This window comes from Mobula birostris, chromosome 17, assembly GCF_030028105.1.
Source record: "Mobula birostris isolate sMobBir1 chromosome 17, sMobBir1.hap1, whole genome shotgun sequence".
In the NCBI taxonomy this organism is placed as follows: Eukaryota; Metazoa; Chordata; class Chondrichthyes; order Myliobatiformes; family Myliobatidae; genus Mobula; species Mobula birostris.
In genome coordinates, this window is record NC_092386.1 from 39182319 (window position 1) to 39196422 (window position 14104).

A 14104-nucleotide genomic window follows, 5' to 3' on the forward strand; every position below is an offset into this window, starting at 1 on the left:
TAACCTGGAGATTACCATCTTAGAGGTCCTGCTCTTCAGCCTCCTTCCTAACTCCCTGAATTTACTGTGCAGGACCTCTACCCCTCTCCTGCCTATGTCATTGATACCAACATGTACCACAACCTCCAGCTGCTCACCCTCCCCTTCAAGAATATTCTGCAACCGCTCAGAGACATCCTGGACCCGGGCACCTGGGAGACAACACAATCTCCTGGCATCTCTTTTGCTGCCGCAGAATCTCCTATCTGTCCCCCTAACTATCGAGTCCCCTATAACTATTGCTCTGCCTGACTTCATCCCTTCTGAGGCTCAGGGCCGACCACAATGCTATTGGTCTGGTTGCTGCTGCCTTACCCAGATAGGTCATCCCACTCAGCAGTATCCAAAGGGGTATACCTGTTGCTGAGGGGAATGGCCACTGGGGGACCCTGTACTGACTTCTTTCTCCCTTTCTGTCTCTGGGTGTTTACCCATCTACTCCCTGAATTCTGCACTCTGAGTGTAACCACCTGTTCAGAGGTCATATTTATCAATTGCTCTGCCTCCCAGATGATCCTAAGTTCATCCAACTCCAGCTCCAGCTCCTTAATGCGGTCTTTCATGAGCTGGAGTTGGCTGTACATCCTGCTAATGTAGTCATCAGGGAGACTATCCGGTTCCACGAATTCCCACATCCTACAGGAGGAGCTTTCCACTGCCATGTCTGCTATCCTGCCTGCACTGTATAATGGGCAACCAAGACCAAATCTTCTGTTTCTTTGACCTCAGCCTCTTCTCATTGCTCTTGAGTCAATGTCTGATGCTCTACTTTCACTGCTGGCCTACTCCCAACAATGGCCGCCCCACTTACCTCTTCTGTACTGTTATTTAATTCGCAGTGCTCTGCTCCCAGTGCTGATTGGGCCTCTGGAATGTCCGAACGCCTGCGAAGATCTCCTGTTGTACAAGCTTTGCCAACCTGTGAGTAAACTCTTTGAAGTGCTCTGCTACCAATGCTGATTGTACCTCTGGAACTGTATTTCCTGCTAATCAGGAACCTTGACATTATTTCTCACACTGTCATGGTAAATTAACAATGTACTGAGACCAGTTAGAGAAGCTGCACATGCAAAAATTACACCTTTCTCTTTTTCATCTGCATCAGGGATGCAGGGACAGAGAAAGCAGAAATTCTGACCTCAGGCTTTCATTTATTTGGAACTTACACCAGTGACTGGAAACATGAAAATGTAGCAATCTTGTTGAAATAAGGGTCGCGAAATAAATGTGGTCATTCAAGAAAATGGTGGAAAAATGTACAAAGATCAATGGCAAGAATGCAATTAACTCTAACTTGGAGAAACATGGATGATAAAGGGGTATCCAATGCAGATTTGTTAAAGATAAAACATATCTGATGAATCAGATACAGATTTTGATAAAAGAAAGGGAGTACTAATGAAAATGGTACAGTAGATCCATAGAGGGAGCTTTTATAATGTATTCAGAAAATGAAGCAATTAAGTATTAAAGGGATGGTGGTCCCTTAAGTACAAAAGTGGCCAAAGATAGAGGGCTAAGAATAATGAAGGTTAGATGATTTTCTGATTACGAGATATATGCAAATGTAAGTTACCTGGTACTGGTTATAGAAAGCACATTTTCCAAGGTGGCATTGGTAAAAAAGTAAAAAGTAGGCAGGGTGTGAACAAACTTTAGAACATAGATCAGCAAGTGGACAGACACATAGAAAATGCGATTGCATATGTATTAAATAATGGACTTGGGGAGAAACTAAACAGAGAGGTAGTATGAAACAGAAATAGCAAATGTTAGGGCTATTTGACACATCATGCAGTGTACCAGCCTGAAGTAGTACGTTATGTTGGTGTGCTGAGGTCCTGGGAAACAAGCTGGGGTCTGAAGCCACCCCTGCAAGTGCTCAAAATGTGAAACCACAGTTTAGCTATTGCACACCAAGAGGGTGGAACCAGTATAAACTTGAGCTGAAAATATTAAATATGACATGTAACTGCGGTTTGCATTCTAAATGGAAAATGACATCCTGTAGTGCCATGTACTGCAATAAATCTAAATGATCTGTATTATACCTGTATTAGCTCTTTTTAATTATACTGAATCTTTACGCTTTTCTGAACAAAGTGTATTTTTGATTAAACTAATTAGGAAGGGGTTGCTTATATAGGTCAATTCTGTCAAGAAGTTGACTCTTGCATAATGCCTCGGGTGGCTTCCTTCTGTATTGTAAGGTAGCACTATTTTGGTTTGAATATAGTGTAGTAGAAAAAGGTAGAGGAATAGAATTGTATATGTGGCTGAAGAACTGTACTTTTGGAAAGCATTATATATATTAACTTTCACACATTGTCCATACAATTGTGTTTCAATATGTCTGCAAGTGACAATACCATGGCAGTGCGACACTAATCAGCTTGAGGCGTCAGAGTTCAGAGTTCAGTTCTGATGCTGTCTGTAAGGAGTTTGTACGTTCTCCTCGTGAATGCATAGGTTTCCTCCGGGTGCTACGGTTTCCCCCCACATTCCAAAGACATATGGCTCGGTAGATAAATTAGTCTTTGTAAATTGTCCTGCGTTTAGGTGAGGGCGAAATAGGTGAGTTGTTTTAATGTGCCACTTATTGGACTGGAAAGGCCTGTTCCGCAAACTGTCTCTAAATGAATACAATAGAGACTTCTTTAACAGGTTAAACAAGGTGACCTGACTGGGAAGCAGAAGTTGGAAAAGAACATGGTGCGATTGAATAGTATATACCACATGCTGTTTACAATCAAATTTAACAGTTGACTGACCAGTTGATATGCACTTCTGCAGTCAAACTATATTGTTCTCTGAAAGACGTTCTAGCGGAGCTATCACTGAATTATCAAATTTACAGATATAGTGATCTTTTCTCTACTCTGGCTATACACTTATTGTAGTTAATGTAATGTTGGTTGTGAACAATAATAGTTGCTTTACGATAAATATTTTAATAATTGTGTCAAAAGGGCCTCAGCATTATTTGCAAAAAGGCAAGCAACAAAGAGCTTTGAAATAAAAACAGGCTTTATTTTGAGCTTCTCGAGTTCAATGCGCATTTCATTTATCTGTACCCTTTGAAAGTGGACATTGTTAAATGCTGGAAATCGATTGTTAGTGATCCATTAGAGTGGAGATTCTCTCTTGTGAACTTTTAAATATTTAGACCAAGTCACTCCTTAAGAAGCAGACACGTAGCTGGATGTGAAGATGTTGTTAGCAGGATACATATTTTGAGACAGTTGCGTGTCGTTTCTTGGGAATCCACAGAGAATATAGGTTCCATCCACGTATACCACCTGATTATTAATAAGAAAAATTAGGGAAAGTAAAACAAAATATTACTGAAAAATTGCTTCTTTCTTTTTGGTAAGATTTCAGTGGGTATATTTTATAAATATGATTAACTCATTTACATTCATCTGTAGAACTGTATAATCAAAACAGATTATTTAAACTGCTCACAGAACATTAACCGGCACGGATCACTCCGCGCATGTAAACACGAAGGCTGGTGCAATCGCTGTCTTTCTTGCACAAAGCTGCTCCGATCACGCGGGATCCTGGCGCTTGAGGAGCTGCAGCTATCCAATTGGACAACACGGGAGTTTGGGAAGAACCAATTGGAAAGCGCTAAAAACAAGCGGCTTGTGGAAGTGCCCAATCAGAAGTGCAAAGTGTTACAGTGGCCGCGGAGATTGTTTTGTGTCAAAAGGAGGGTTCTGTGCTGAATCTTATACGCGGTCCCAATGGAAGACAGTCAGAAGCAAGTAATTAATTTTGCTGCTGGCCCTTCCAAGCTCCCACGACCGGTGAGTTGCTTTTTGTGTGCATATGTGTCTCCCTCTATACTTCCCGTGCGTTTGAAGCTGAAACGTAGTTTTTAAACGAATTGAAACAGGCAGTGGAAAACTGCGCTGGAAGTCGTGGAAATAAGAAGTTTTTGAATGGGGTGATGCGTCTGCACCAGTTTTCAACTGCACATTGAGGATTATGCTTTAAAATTGCATTTCGCTTCGTGACTATATTTACTACTATGGCCTCTTTGACCCTACTTGTTTAAGAGCTCTGGTCTATTTCCCCTATAGTAAAGGTATAGAGACTTCTGAATGGCTGCTAATTGGTTACGCTTTACACACTACTGTATGCTGCTGAGCGCATTAAGAATAAAGTTATGTAAGAATTCTCTAGTCTAATTTGCAAGGAGAATAATAATGAGACTGTCAATGCCCACCATACAATAGGGGTACTTATAACTAACTGCAATTCCTGAAGTTCTCACTAGTAGCTGAATAGTATAAATTGCTAATGGTTTCTCCAGCACCGGATGTTTGTTGTATGTAGTCTCCTCTGAATCAACTTTATGACTGTCTTATTTGATATGAGCTTCAAATTTTATGAGCTTTTTCTGCTATTATGAGCAATTGGACACGTTTTCTTAATTTTAAACTATTATCGTTGAGCAATGGCTTGGCTAATAATTGTTTTTTAATGATTATACTATATAACACAATTTCTCTGGCCTTTCTTTTAAAGATTGTTTCCTGATTTGATGTCTAATTGAACAATTCTGTCATATTTTCTCTCTGGATTTTTAAAAATTGCTGCAGATTGCTGGTCTGACCAGCAGCAAGGAGAAAAGCCATGCCACAGATCCAGCACAGGCTCTGTCATCTGGTGTCTTTTGAAATCAACTTTGGGTATATGACTAACTGAAGCTTTTGATATGTGTTTCCATTTTTTAAAATTAACTGGACAAAATTATCTGTAACTTCCTTTTGATGTAGGCTTATGCACATCTATTAAACAAGAGATCACTGGCCCCTTGAGCTGTGCCTGGCATTTGATATGATTGTAACTGATCTATGCTGACCTCAAAGCCTTTTCTGTGTCAGTTTCCTGTAACCCTCAATTAGAACACAAAACAGAACAGTACAGCACAGGAACTGGCCCTTTGGCTTACAATATTGTGCCAAACCAATTAAATTAGTAGTCTAATAGCAAATCCAACTAATCTCCTCTGCATACAAATGTTCATACACTTCCATTTTCCTCCCATTTGTGTGCCCATCTAAATGTCCCTCATGTATCTGTCTCTACCAGACCCCAGACAGTGCATTCCAGGCATCCACGATTCTGGTTTTAAATAAAACTTTGCTGCTCACCTTAAATGCATACCCTCTGGTACTAGACATTTCAATCTCGAGATGCCATCTGTCTGTGCCCCTCAGAATCTTGTAGCTCTCTATCAGATCTCCCCTCAGCCACATCTGTTCCAGAGAAGACAACCCAAATCTGTCCAACCACTCACTATAGCATACGCTCTGTAACCCAAATGGCATTCTGGTGAGCCTTTCCTGCACCCTCTTCAAAATCTCAACATACTACTTATAATGGGGCAACCAGAACTGTACTTAATATTTGAGTAATATGTAAATGTATTGTTTACATAATTCATTGTGGGTTGTGTGTAAGAAGTACTGCATGTGAATGGCATACGTTGTTACATCACAACATCAAGAGTGAGCACGTCACTAAAGAAAGCTGAGTACTCGAGTATCCCTGGCTCCCATGTTTTTCTTTGGATTAGTTCCTGAAATTAGAAAATATAACAATGGCGACGAGAAAGGTTTAAAAACTAACCCAAGATGACTAATTATCTGTTCTTTGCTGGGGGCTGGGGTCTTAGATGTTCAAGTTCCATTTCTTTGGAAGGGGAGAAAGGGGTTGAGTTTTCTGGGGGGGAAAAAGGGGGGCAGGAAGGGGACGAATTCATGGGGTCAGAAACGGTGACTTCTGGATGATTTAGAAAAAAATAGCAGAACTGGCTGGCTATATTGGAAAGATAGACATGTTCGACAGCACAACAGATAACTGGATGGTGTATACTGAACAAATTAAGCTGTATTTTGAAGCAAATGAAAAGCAAGTGCCAATGTTGCTGAGTGCAATAGGTGGAAAAGCCTACAGTTTGCTTAGAAGTTTGACTGCTCCAACCAAACCAGCTGAAATGAGTTTTGCTGATATCGTGAATGTAATGCAGCAACATTTAGAACAGGGATTGGCATCCTTTTTGCCTTTGCGGGCCGGATCACGTATTAATGAGCGGACGGTGGGCTAGATAAATAACATAAAATAACATATTTCATGGGAATTATCCATTTAAATACATCTAGTTATGTTTTGCCTCAAATTAATGAATAACACATGCTAGAAAATCATTTGTGCTTAACCAAGGATGCCAGTTAGTAATCAAAGAACTCAGTTTAGTTTTTCTGTCCCACCATTGCTGGTGCCCCATCAGTTGTGATGCCAATTAGCTTCGACATATTAAGTTTCATTTCTGACATCATTTTCAGCAAAGCTTCAAAAATGTCTGCTCCAGTAACCGTGTCCTTCATGGGAATTAATTGAATAAACTCTTCAAAAATTTGAAAAGTTGAGGTCACTCCTCGCACAAACACTACAAGTTGAGCAGTGTCTCTCAAGTCTGTACTCTCATTAAGTGCAATTGGAAAAACTTAGGTTGGAGGAACAACACCTTGTATTCTGTCTGGGTAGCCTCCAACCTGATGGCATGGACATTGACTTCTCTAACTTCCGTTAATGCCCCACCACCCCATCCGTTATTTATTTCTTCTTTATTATTATATGTCTTTATCTTTTCTTCAATACGTTTTGAGACTTTGTAGCTGGCACAGGTATTTCCTTCATTTTCACTGCTTTTTTGGCACTCAGCGTCTGCCTTCCTGTGTTTTGTATTCATTGCCATTGAAATTTTTTTCTTTGATTTTTATTTCGAAACAGGAGTTATTCAACAAGTATCGTAGCACATGTAAATATCTGGATATTTAGCGTGGATTTCTTGTTAAAACACAGTGACGCTGTTTCTGTTTACAAATTTGAACGATCCCATCGGAAAACCTGCGCGTGCTCGGAGAGTATCTCATACATATTAATAAGGTAGTCTGCCTTCCCGTCATTCGTATATGCCAGTGTTTGGTCTGGAACAAAATGGAACCTGGGGCTAGTGTAACAAGACGCCATGCATGTCCATCAGTGTGGTTGCGGGAAACACTCAGAATAAGGAAAAATCGCTCACAGGCCGGATAAGCATAGTATCTCAATATTTGCTCACGGGCCGGTCAGAATACCTTCGTTGGCCGGATCTGGCCTGCGGGCCGTAGGTTGCCTACCCCTGATTTAGAACTTAAACCATTGTTGATTGCAGAATATTTTAGGTTTCATAAGCAGACTCTCAAGGAAGGGGAGTCCAGTTCAGTATACTTGGCTGAACTGAAGAAATCCATGCGTTGTGATTTCAGTGATGGGCTTAATGATGCACTGAGAGATTGTTTAATTTGTGGAACCTTATGATAAAACATTCAAAAACTGCTCCTAATTGAAGTGAAACTTACAATTAACAGAGCAGTTAAATTGCTGTATGAATGGAAACAGTTGCTAGAGCTGCAATTGAATTACTCACAGGAATGAAAGTGAATGTGAACAAAATTGCAACTTTTAAACAGAAACATACCTGGCTGAGCAGATTGTGTTACTGCTGTGGCAGTGGCAGGGACTTGCATACACCAGACCAATGCAAGTTTTAAAGGTGAAATGTGCAGAAAATGTAACAAAATGCAACGCATACAAAGAGCATGTCAGCCAGACAGACAAATAAACAGGGAAGAGAAGATTTTAAAAAGTCAAGTTGCAGTGTGCAATACCCCAGATGCAGCCTAACTGGAGTTTTATAAAGCTGCAACTTAACTTCCTGATGTATGAACTCAATGCCTCAAATAATAAAGGCAAGTATGCCTTCCTGACCACCCTATTAATCTGTGTAGCTGCTTTCAGAGAGCTATGAACTTGGACCCCCAAGATCCCCTGCTCATCAACACTAAGGTTCTTGCCCTTAACAGTGTACTGTCTCTTTACATTTAGTGACCAAGATGCAACACTTCATGTTTGGCTGGGTTAAACTCCACCTGCCATTTCTCTGCCCATGTCTGCAACAGTATATCTTGCTGTATTCTTTGCCAGTCAACAACACCACCAATTTTTGTATCATCTGGAAACTTAATAACCCACCCATATATGTTTTAAATCCATGATAAACAGCAGAGGACCCAGTACAGGTCCTTGCGGATCACCACCAATCACAGATCTCCAACTGGAATAACTCCCTTTAACCACTACTCTGTCTTCTATACGTAATCAAATTTTGAATCCAAGTAACCCATTGACCATGCATCTTCTGCATGAGCCTCCCATGAGGGACCTTGCAAATGCTTTACTAAATTTCATGTAGACAATGTGCACAGCTCTATCTTCAATCATCCTTATCACCTCGTCATGAAACTCAATCCGTTTTGTAAGAGACAACTTGCTCTACACACAGCCATGCTAGTTTTCCCTACTTAGGCCATGGTTTAACCAAATGCTCATAAATCCTATCTCTAAGAATTCTCTCCACTGATAGGAGACTCGCTGGTCTGTAGTTTCCGGGAGTATCCTTAATTCCCTCCTTGAATAATGGAAAAACAGTAGCTACTTGCCAGTCCTGTGACCTCACCTGTGGCTAGAGAGGGCACGAAGGTATTGGTCAAGGCACCAGCAATCCCTTTGGCCTCTCTCAATAATCTGGTGCATATCCCATCAGGCCCTGGAGAACCTTAAGAGACCCAACACTACCTCCACCTTTGCCTCAATGCTTTGGCACATCAATACACTCAGCACCCGATCTCCCTGTCCTCCATGCTCTTCTTGGTAAATACTAATGTAAAGTACTCATATAGGACATCACTCACCACCTCTGCATCCAAGCAAATGTCTCCCCCACCCCCTCTTATTCTTGAGTGGTCCTACCCTCTCCCAATTTATCCACTTGCTCTTGATGTATGTACAGAATGCATTAGGATTCTCTTTATTCCTACTTTTTTCATGGCCCTTCCTTGCTTTCCTAATTCCCTCCTTCAAAGATTCGAGGGATACTTGTTATCAAAAAATGTAAAAACTATACAACCTTGCAATTTCTTTGCTTATTAGTCTGATGAATCTCCTTGGATTCCCCTCCGATGTTACCATACCCTTTTAGTGAGGGGGTCAAAAATGTGTATGGTATTTCAGGTGTGGTCCTGCCAACACTCAGTACAACCAACCATAAACAAAACCTTTCTGTTCTTAAATCCCACCCCCTTTGCAAAGAAGACCAACTGCTTGCTGGAACTACCTGTTAAGTTTTGTGATTGATGCACCAAAACACCCAAGTACCTCCTGAATTTTATTCATTTGCAATCCTGCCCATTTAGATTTTAATTGGTTTCCTTTTGCCCAATATGTCCCCACATTAAACTCCATTTACCAGGTTTTTCAATCACTGAATCTACCTATAACTTGTGGGGGTGGGAGGGATGTTTAAAAACAAGCTGCAGCTGGAAATTTAAAACAAAACTTATAGATTAGGCTGCTTTTGTCTGCATCCCACTTCTGATAAAGGGTCATCAAGTTGAAACATTAACTGTTTCTTTTCTCACAGATGCTGGCTGACTTGCTGAGTTTTTATTATTTTTTTTATTTTCTATCGGTTGCAGGGTACCAATGTCCCTCATTACAACATGCCCATCCACTTTATTTTTGTATAATTTGGAAATCTTGCATTTTTTTTCCTTACCTCTGGAACATTAATATAATTGGTAAATAACGGAGGGCCGAGAATTGATTTCTAGTATACTCCACTAGATGCATTCCTCTAGCCTGATAAAGACCATTTATTCAGCACTTATTCTCTGTGTGATAGACAATTTTCAGTTAGTGTTAATCACCTTTTATCTAATGTTTGTTACTCTTAATTTGTGTAGCGGCCTTGTGTGTACAACCTTGTCAAATGTCCTTTGAGATCTAAATACATCTACAGGTTCCCCTCAATCAACTCCACCTGTCACATCCTCAAAGAATTTGAGTAAATTTGTTAAGTGTTATTTGCCTTTCATAAAACCATGTTCGTTAGGACTGGTAATATTCAGCTTGCCCAATTGATTATTGACTGGTACCTTGCTGCCAACAATAGATGTTAAACTAACTGATCTATAGTTCTTCACCTCCTGTCTTTTTATTTAAACAAGTCACATTGGTAATGCCAGAAAACTGAAAAATAACCAGAGCTAGAATATTTTGTGCTTCATCTGAATATTATAGTTCTTATAATGCTATTGAATTATTACAATTGGATGCCAAATTTAGTCTGAGCCATCTTTCATTTGTATGATCTCTATAGAAGCAACTGTGGCTAATGTGTAACTTCAGATCTTTCTAATCCATGATTATAAAAGTAATTGAATGTATAGCCTGTTTAATGACCGGGTAAGTAGATAGCAGTTAGTTATAATAAGGCCTATATATTTCCTTTTTTTTTCTTCCTGGTACTTTTACAGTGGGATGACCATGTACATTGAATACATTGTTTTGTAAAACCTTTATTCACTGACAAATGCATTTTGATGAATTGCCATTCATATGCCTTCATTTTTTACCTTTACAACTGCCTTTTGTTTGTCTTTTAAACTCTAGCATGAGCTGATGCTGCCAGATGTGTCTATTCAATTTTCTGAGCCATTCCTTCAGAATTGACAATGACTATCTCTCACTCTAGTTTTGTGATTCTAAAGTGGCAAATGGGGTTGATGGGGTGTGTAGTGGTTAGTTCTGTACACGCTGGACTTGAAGCCCTCAATGCCAAATGCTCCTCTCTACTTCATGTATCCATGGGCTAGATATTCCCAGAAGCTGGTGAGGACGATGAATTTGAGCACATCCTCGAATCTTTTCCTCTGTCTGGCCTGGTTATCTCTTCCTAGTTTCTCAGTGTACCATGCTCTGGTGTCAATCAGAGAACAGACAATTTGACTTGGTACTGTGCTACACAGAAACATGATGACGATTCATCTGTCTACCTCAAAGGACAATGGAGTAAGTGGCACTGGAGGGTCCTTTCCAGGGTACAAGCCTGGGCGGAAGGTATGGAGATCCTGGGATACCCAGTCATGAAAGTCCTCTCCCGGCCTCACTGCTGTAGTCCACAGGAAAGCTAAGCATTATGTTTGGCACCAGCTTGGCTGCAGGAGGAGGTGGGAGGACTCCACCTAAGATTTTCTGTCTGGGTTCGCTGCTATATGCTTCGTCACTCCTGAGGCTGCCCACAAGGTAGTGGGGCTATTTACCTATAGCTGGGGATCTGTTTCACGAGCACCAGGGAGTGTCCACACACCAGTTGGCCTGCGTGCCTTATTGTGGTGATGCAAAACCTAGATTATATTTGGTGCGGATTTTTAAGTGGCTTGTAATGTTTTTGCCACAAGTCTTGGCGTCCAGCAAGAATGAATCTATCCACTTAGTCTTGATATTTGTTAACACTCCAATCACTGGGTCCTTTGCATCAATATCCTGACCTCATTAACCACAAACAATGCCAGCAGCAAATAAATACTAATTAATATAACCTCACTATTAAATGAGGTTGTTAATTAGTATAACCTCATTAACAGTGTTTACAAGAGCAAGTCAGAAGTTGGACATGTGGAGCACAGGTGTTCCTTGTTTAATCGGATGAATTCCTGTGCTTTTTGTACATGTGCAGAATGTTTAATTAATTGTATGAATCTTTCCTCTTTTGAAGCATGAGTTTAACTCCAACAGCTTACCAGAAGCTCGGCACCATCCAGGACAAAGCAGCCAGATTTATTTGGAGTTCCAATAAAACCGTCTGAACATGTTCATTCCCTCATGTTATATAATTGCAGCCATCTGAGCCACCTCCAAAATGCACTGCAGTTGCTCGCCCTGGCTAATCTAAGAGCATCTCTCTTGCCCATGACCTCCTGCACCAAGAAGGACAAAAGCTGCAGGCACAAAGACCACCACCACCTGTTGGTTCCCTTCCAAGTCTGGCATTACCTTTATTTTGCTGTTTCTTCATTGTTACTGTGTTAAGCCCTTGAGCTTACTGCCCAACAGTACTGTGGACATATCTCCAGGGCACTTAGAAATAAATGCTATTACTCACTCCTTAAAAATAAAGCTTAAAAGAATTTGGGGGTGAGGGGGTGATGTTGTCCTAATTCGCATTCATATTCACTCAATTTTTAAGGGAATGAAGGAATCAGTCAAATTACAGGGTGCTTAATTTGTGTTTTGTTTTGTGGGTACTTGTAGGAATCCAACTATAGGATCAAAAATATCTTCTTTAAAAGTGGGACAGTTGGTATGGACACCCCTCTATTCTGAGGCTGTCCTCTGGTCTTAGACCCTCCCACCAGAGGAAACGTCCTCTCCACATTCACTCTATCAAGACCTTTCACCACTCGATAGGGTTCAATGAGATTCCCCCCTCATTCTTCTGAATAGTAAATACAGGCCCAGAGCCATCACATGCTTTTCATACGACAAACTATTCAATCCTGGAATCATTTTTGCGATCCTCCTTTGAACTGTCTCCAGTTTCAGCCCATTCTTCCTAAGATAAGGGGCCCAAATCTGCTCACAATACTCGGTGAGGCCTCATCAGTGCTTTATAAATTCTCAACATTACATCCTTGCTTTTAATATCCTAGTCCTATTCAAAGGAACGCTAACATTGCATTTTCTTTCCTCACTGCAAATTTAACCTGCAAATTGATCTTTAGGGAATCCTGCACAAGGACTCCCAAGTCCCTTTGTGCCTCAGGATTTTGAATTTTCTCTCCATTTAGAAAATAGTCAACTTTTTCATTACTTCTACCAAAGTACATGACCATATACTTACGGACACTGTATTCGTTTGCCGTTTCTTAGCCCATTCTCCTAATCTGTCTAATTCCTTCTATAGCACCTCTGCTTCCTCAAAACTACCTGTCCTTACACCTATCTTCGCATTGTCCTCAAATTTGGCCACAAAGCCATCAATTCCATCATCCAAATCATTGACGTATAATGTAAAAAGAATCGGTCCCAGCACAGACCCCTGTGGAACACCACTAGTCACTGTTAGCCAACTAGAAAAGGCTCTATTTATTCTCACTCTTTACTGCCTGCCAATCGGCCACTGCTTTATCCATGCTAGAATCTTTTCTGTAATATCGTGGACTCATAGTTTGTTAAGCAGCCTCGTGTGGCACCTTGTCAAAGGCCTTCTGCAATTCCAAGAGCAGAACATCAACCAGTTCTCCTTTGTCTATCCTGCTTGTTATTTCTTCAAAGAATTCCAGTGTATGGGGAAAGATGGAACTCACTGGTGCTAATATACTTTTTTTGTGTTGGCACTATTGGACTAGATATTCCTTGTGTAGCGAGGAAGTGGCAAAATGGAATTCTGGAAATATTGGTAGAAGTCATTACTTTTATAATTCACTTTGGTTTTGTGTTGATGACGATGGTACTCAGAAGGGTTCTTGTACCTTTTCAGGTCTTGCTTCAAGCACAAAAAGAGCTGCTGGATTACAATGGACTGGGAATTAGTGTTCTAGGTAAGACCTAAAGCATTTGATTTATCTTAATGCAATTTGGCAATTACCTTCTAACTCCATTCTCATCTTTAAACAGAAATGAGCCACAGATCAGCAGACTTCCTCAAAATTGTCAACGCTGCAGAAAATGACTTGCGAGAACTACTGTAAGGAGCAAGTGTATTTTATCCTCTTGGTGCAGTTAATTTTTTACAATGTACTCTGCACTCCATAGTTTAGCATGCAGATGTATTTGAATTTTGTTGGATGTAGTTGGTAAATTAATACAGATCTTTACACTTGTGGGGGGAAAAGGCAGTAGGCACCAGTGCTTAAATACTTCCTTGTATTGGCATTATTGCATGAAGTCACATGTGCTGCTTTCAGAGTTGCCTGCTACATCTTACTTAAAAATATGTTTCTGATTTCACACATGCTTATTGTAAGGTGGTTCAAGGTGGTGAGCAGAAGATAGTGCATCTGCTGTTCATCCTTGTGGGGCACATACTGTCCAGCAGGCATGCGTCTGGTCTTTTGAGCTTAAGCCATTTGTGGCTAGATATGTTAACCTAACAATTTTAATGAGA

The 14104-nt window shown here is 40.6% G+C and overlaps 1 protein-coding gene across 1 annotated transcript in view; it reads left to right on the forward strand.

The window, feature by feature from the left end:
* The first annotated feature begins 3722 nt into the window (after positions 1 to 3722).
* LOC140211392 (phosphoserine aminotransferase-like) overlaps positions 3723 to 14104 on the forward strand; it is a 30747-nt gene continuing 20365 nt past the window's right edge. Inside the window, exons 1-3 of the mRNA XM_072281080.1 lie at positions 3723 to 3851; positions 13478 to 13538; positions 13615 to 13684. Coding sequence (XP_072137181.1) covers positions 3789 to 3851; positions 13478 to 13538; positions 13615 to 13684 — 194 coding nt within the window. The 5' untranslated portion in view covers positions 3723 to 3788. The remainder of the gene's footprint in view (positions 3852 to 13477; positions 13539 to 13614; positions 13685 to 14104) is intronic.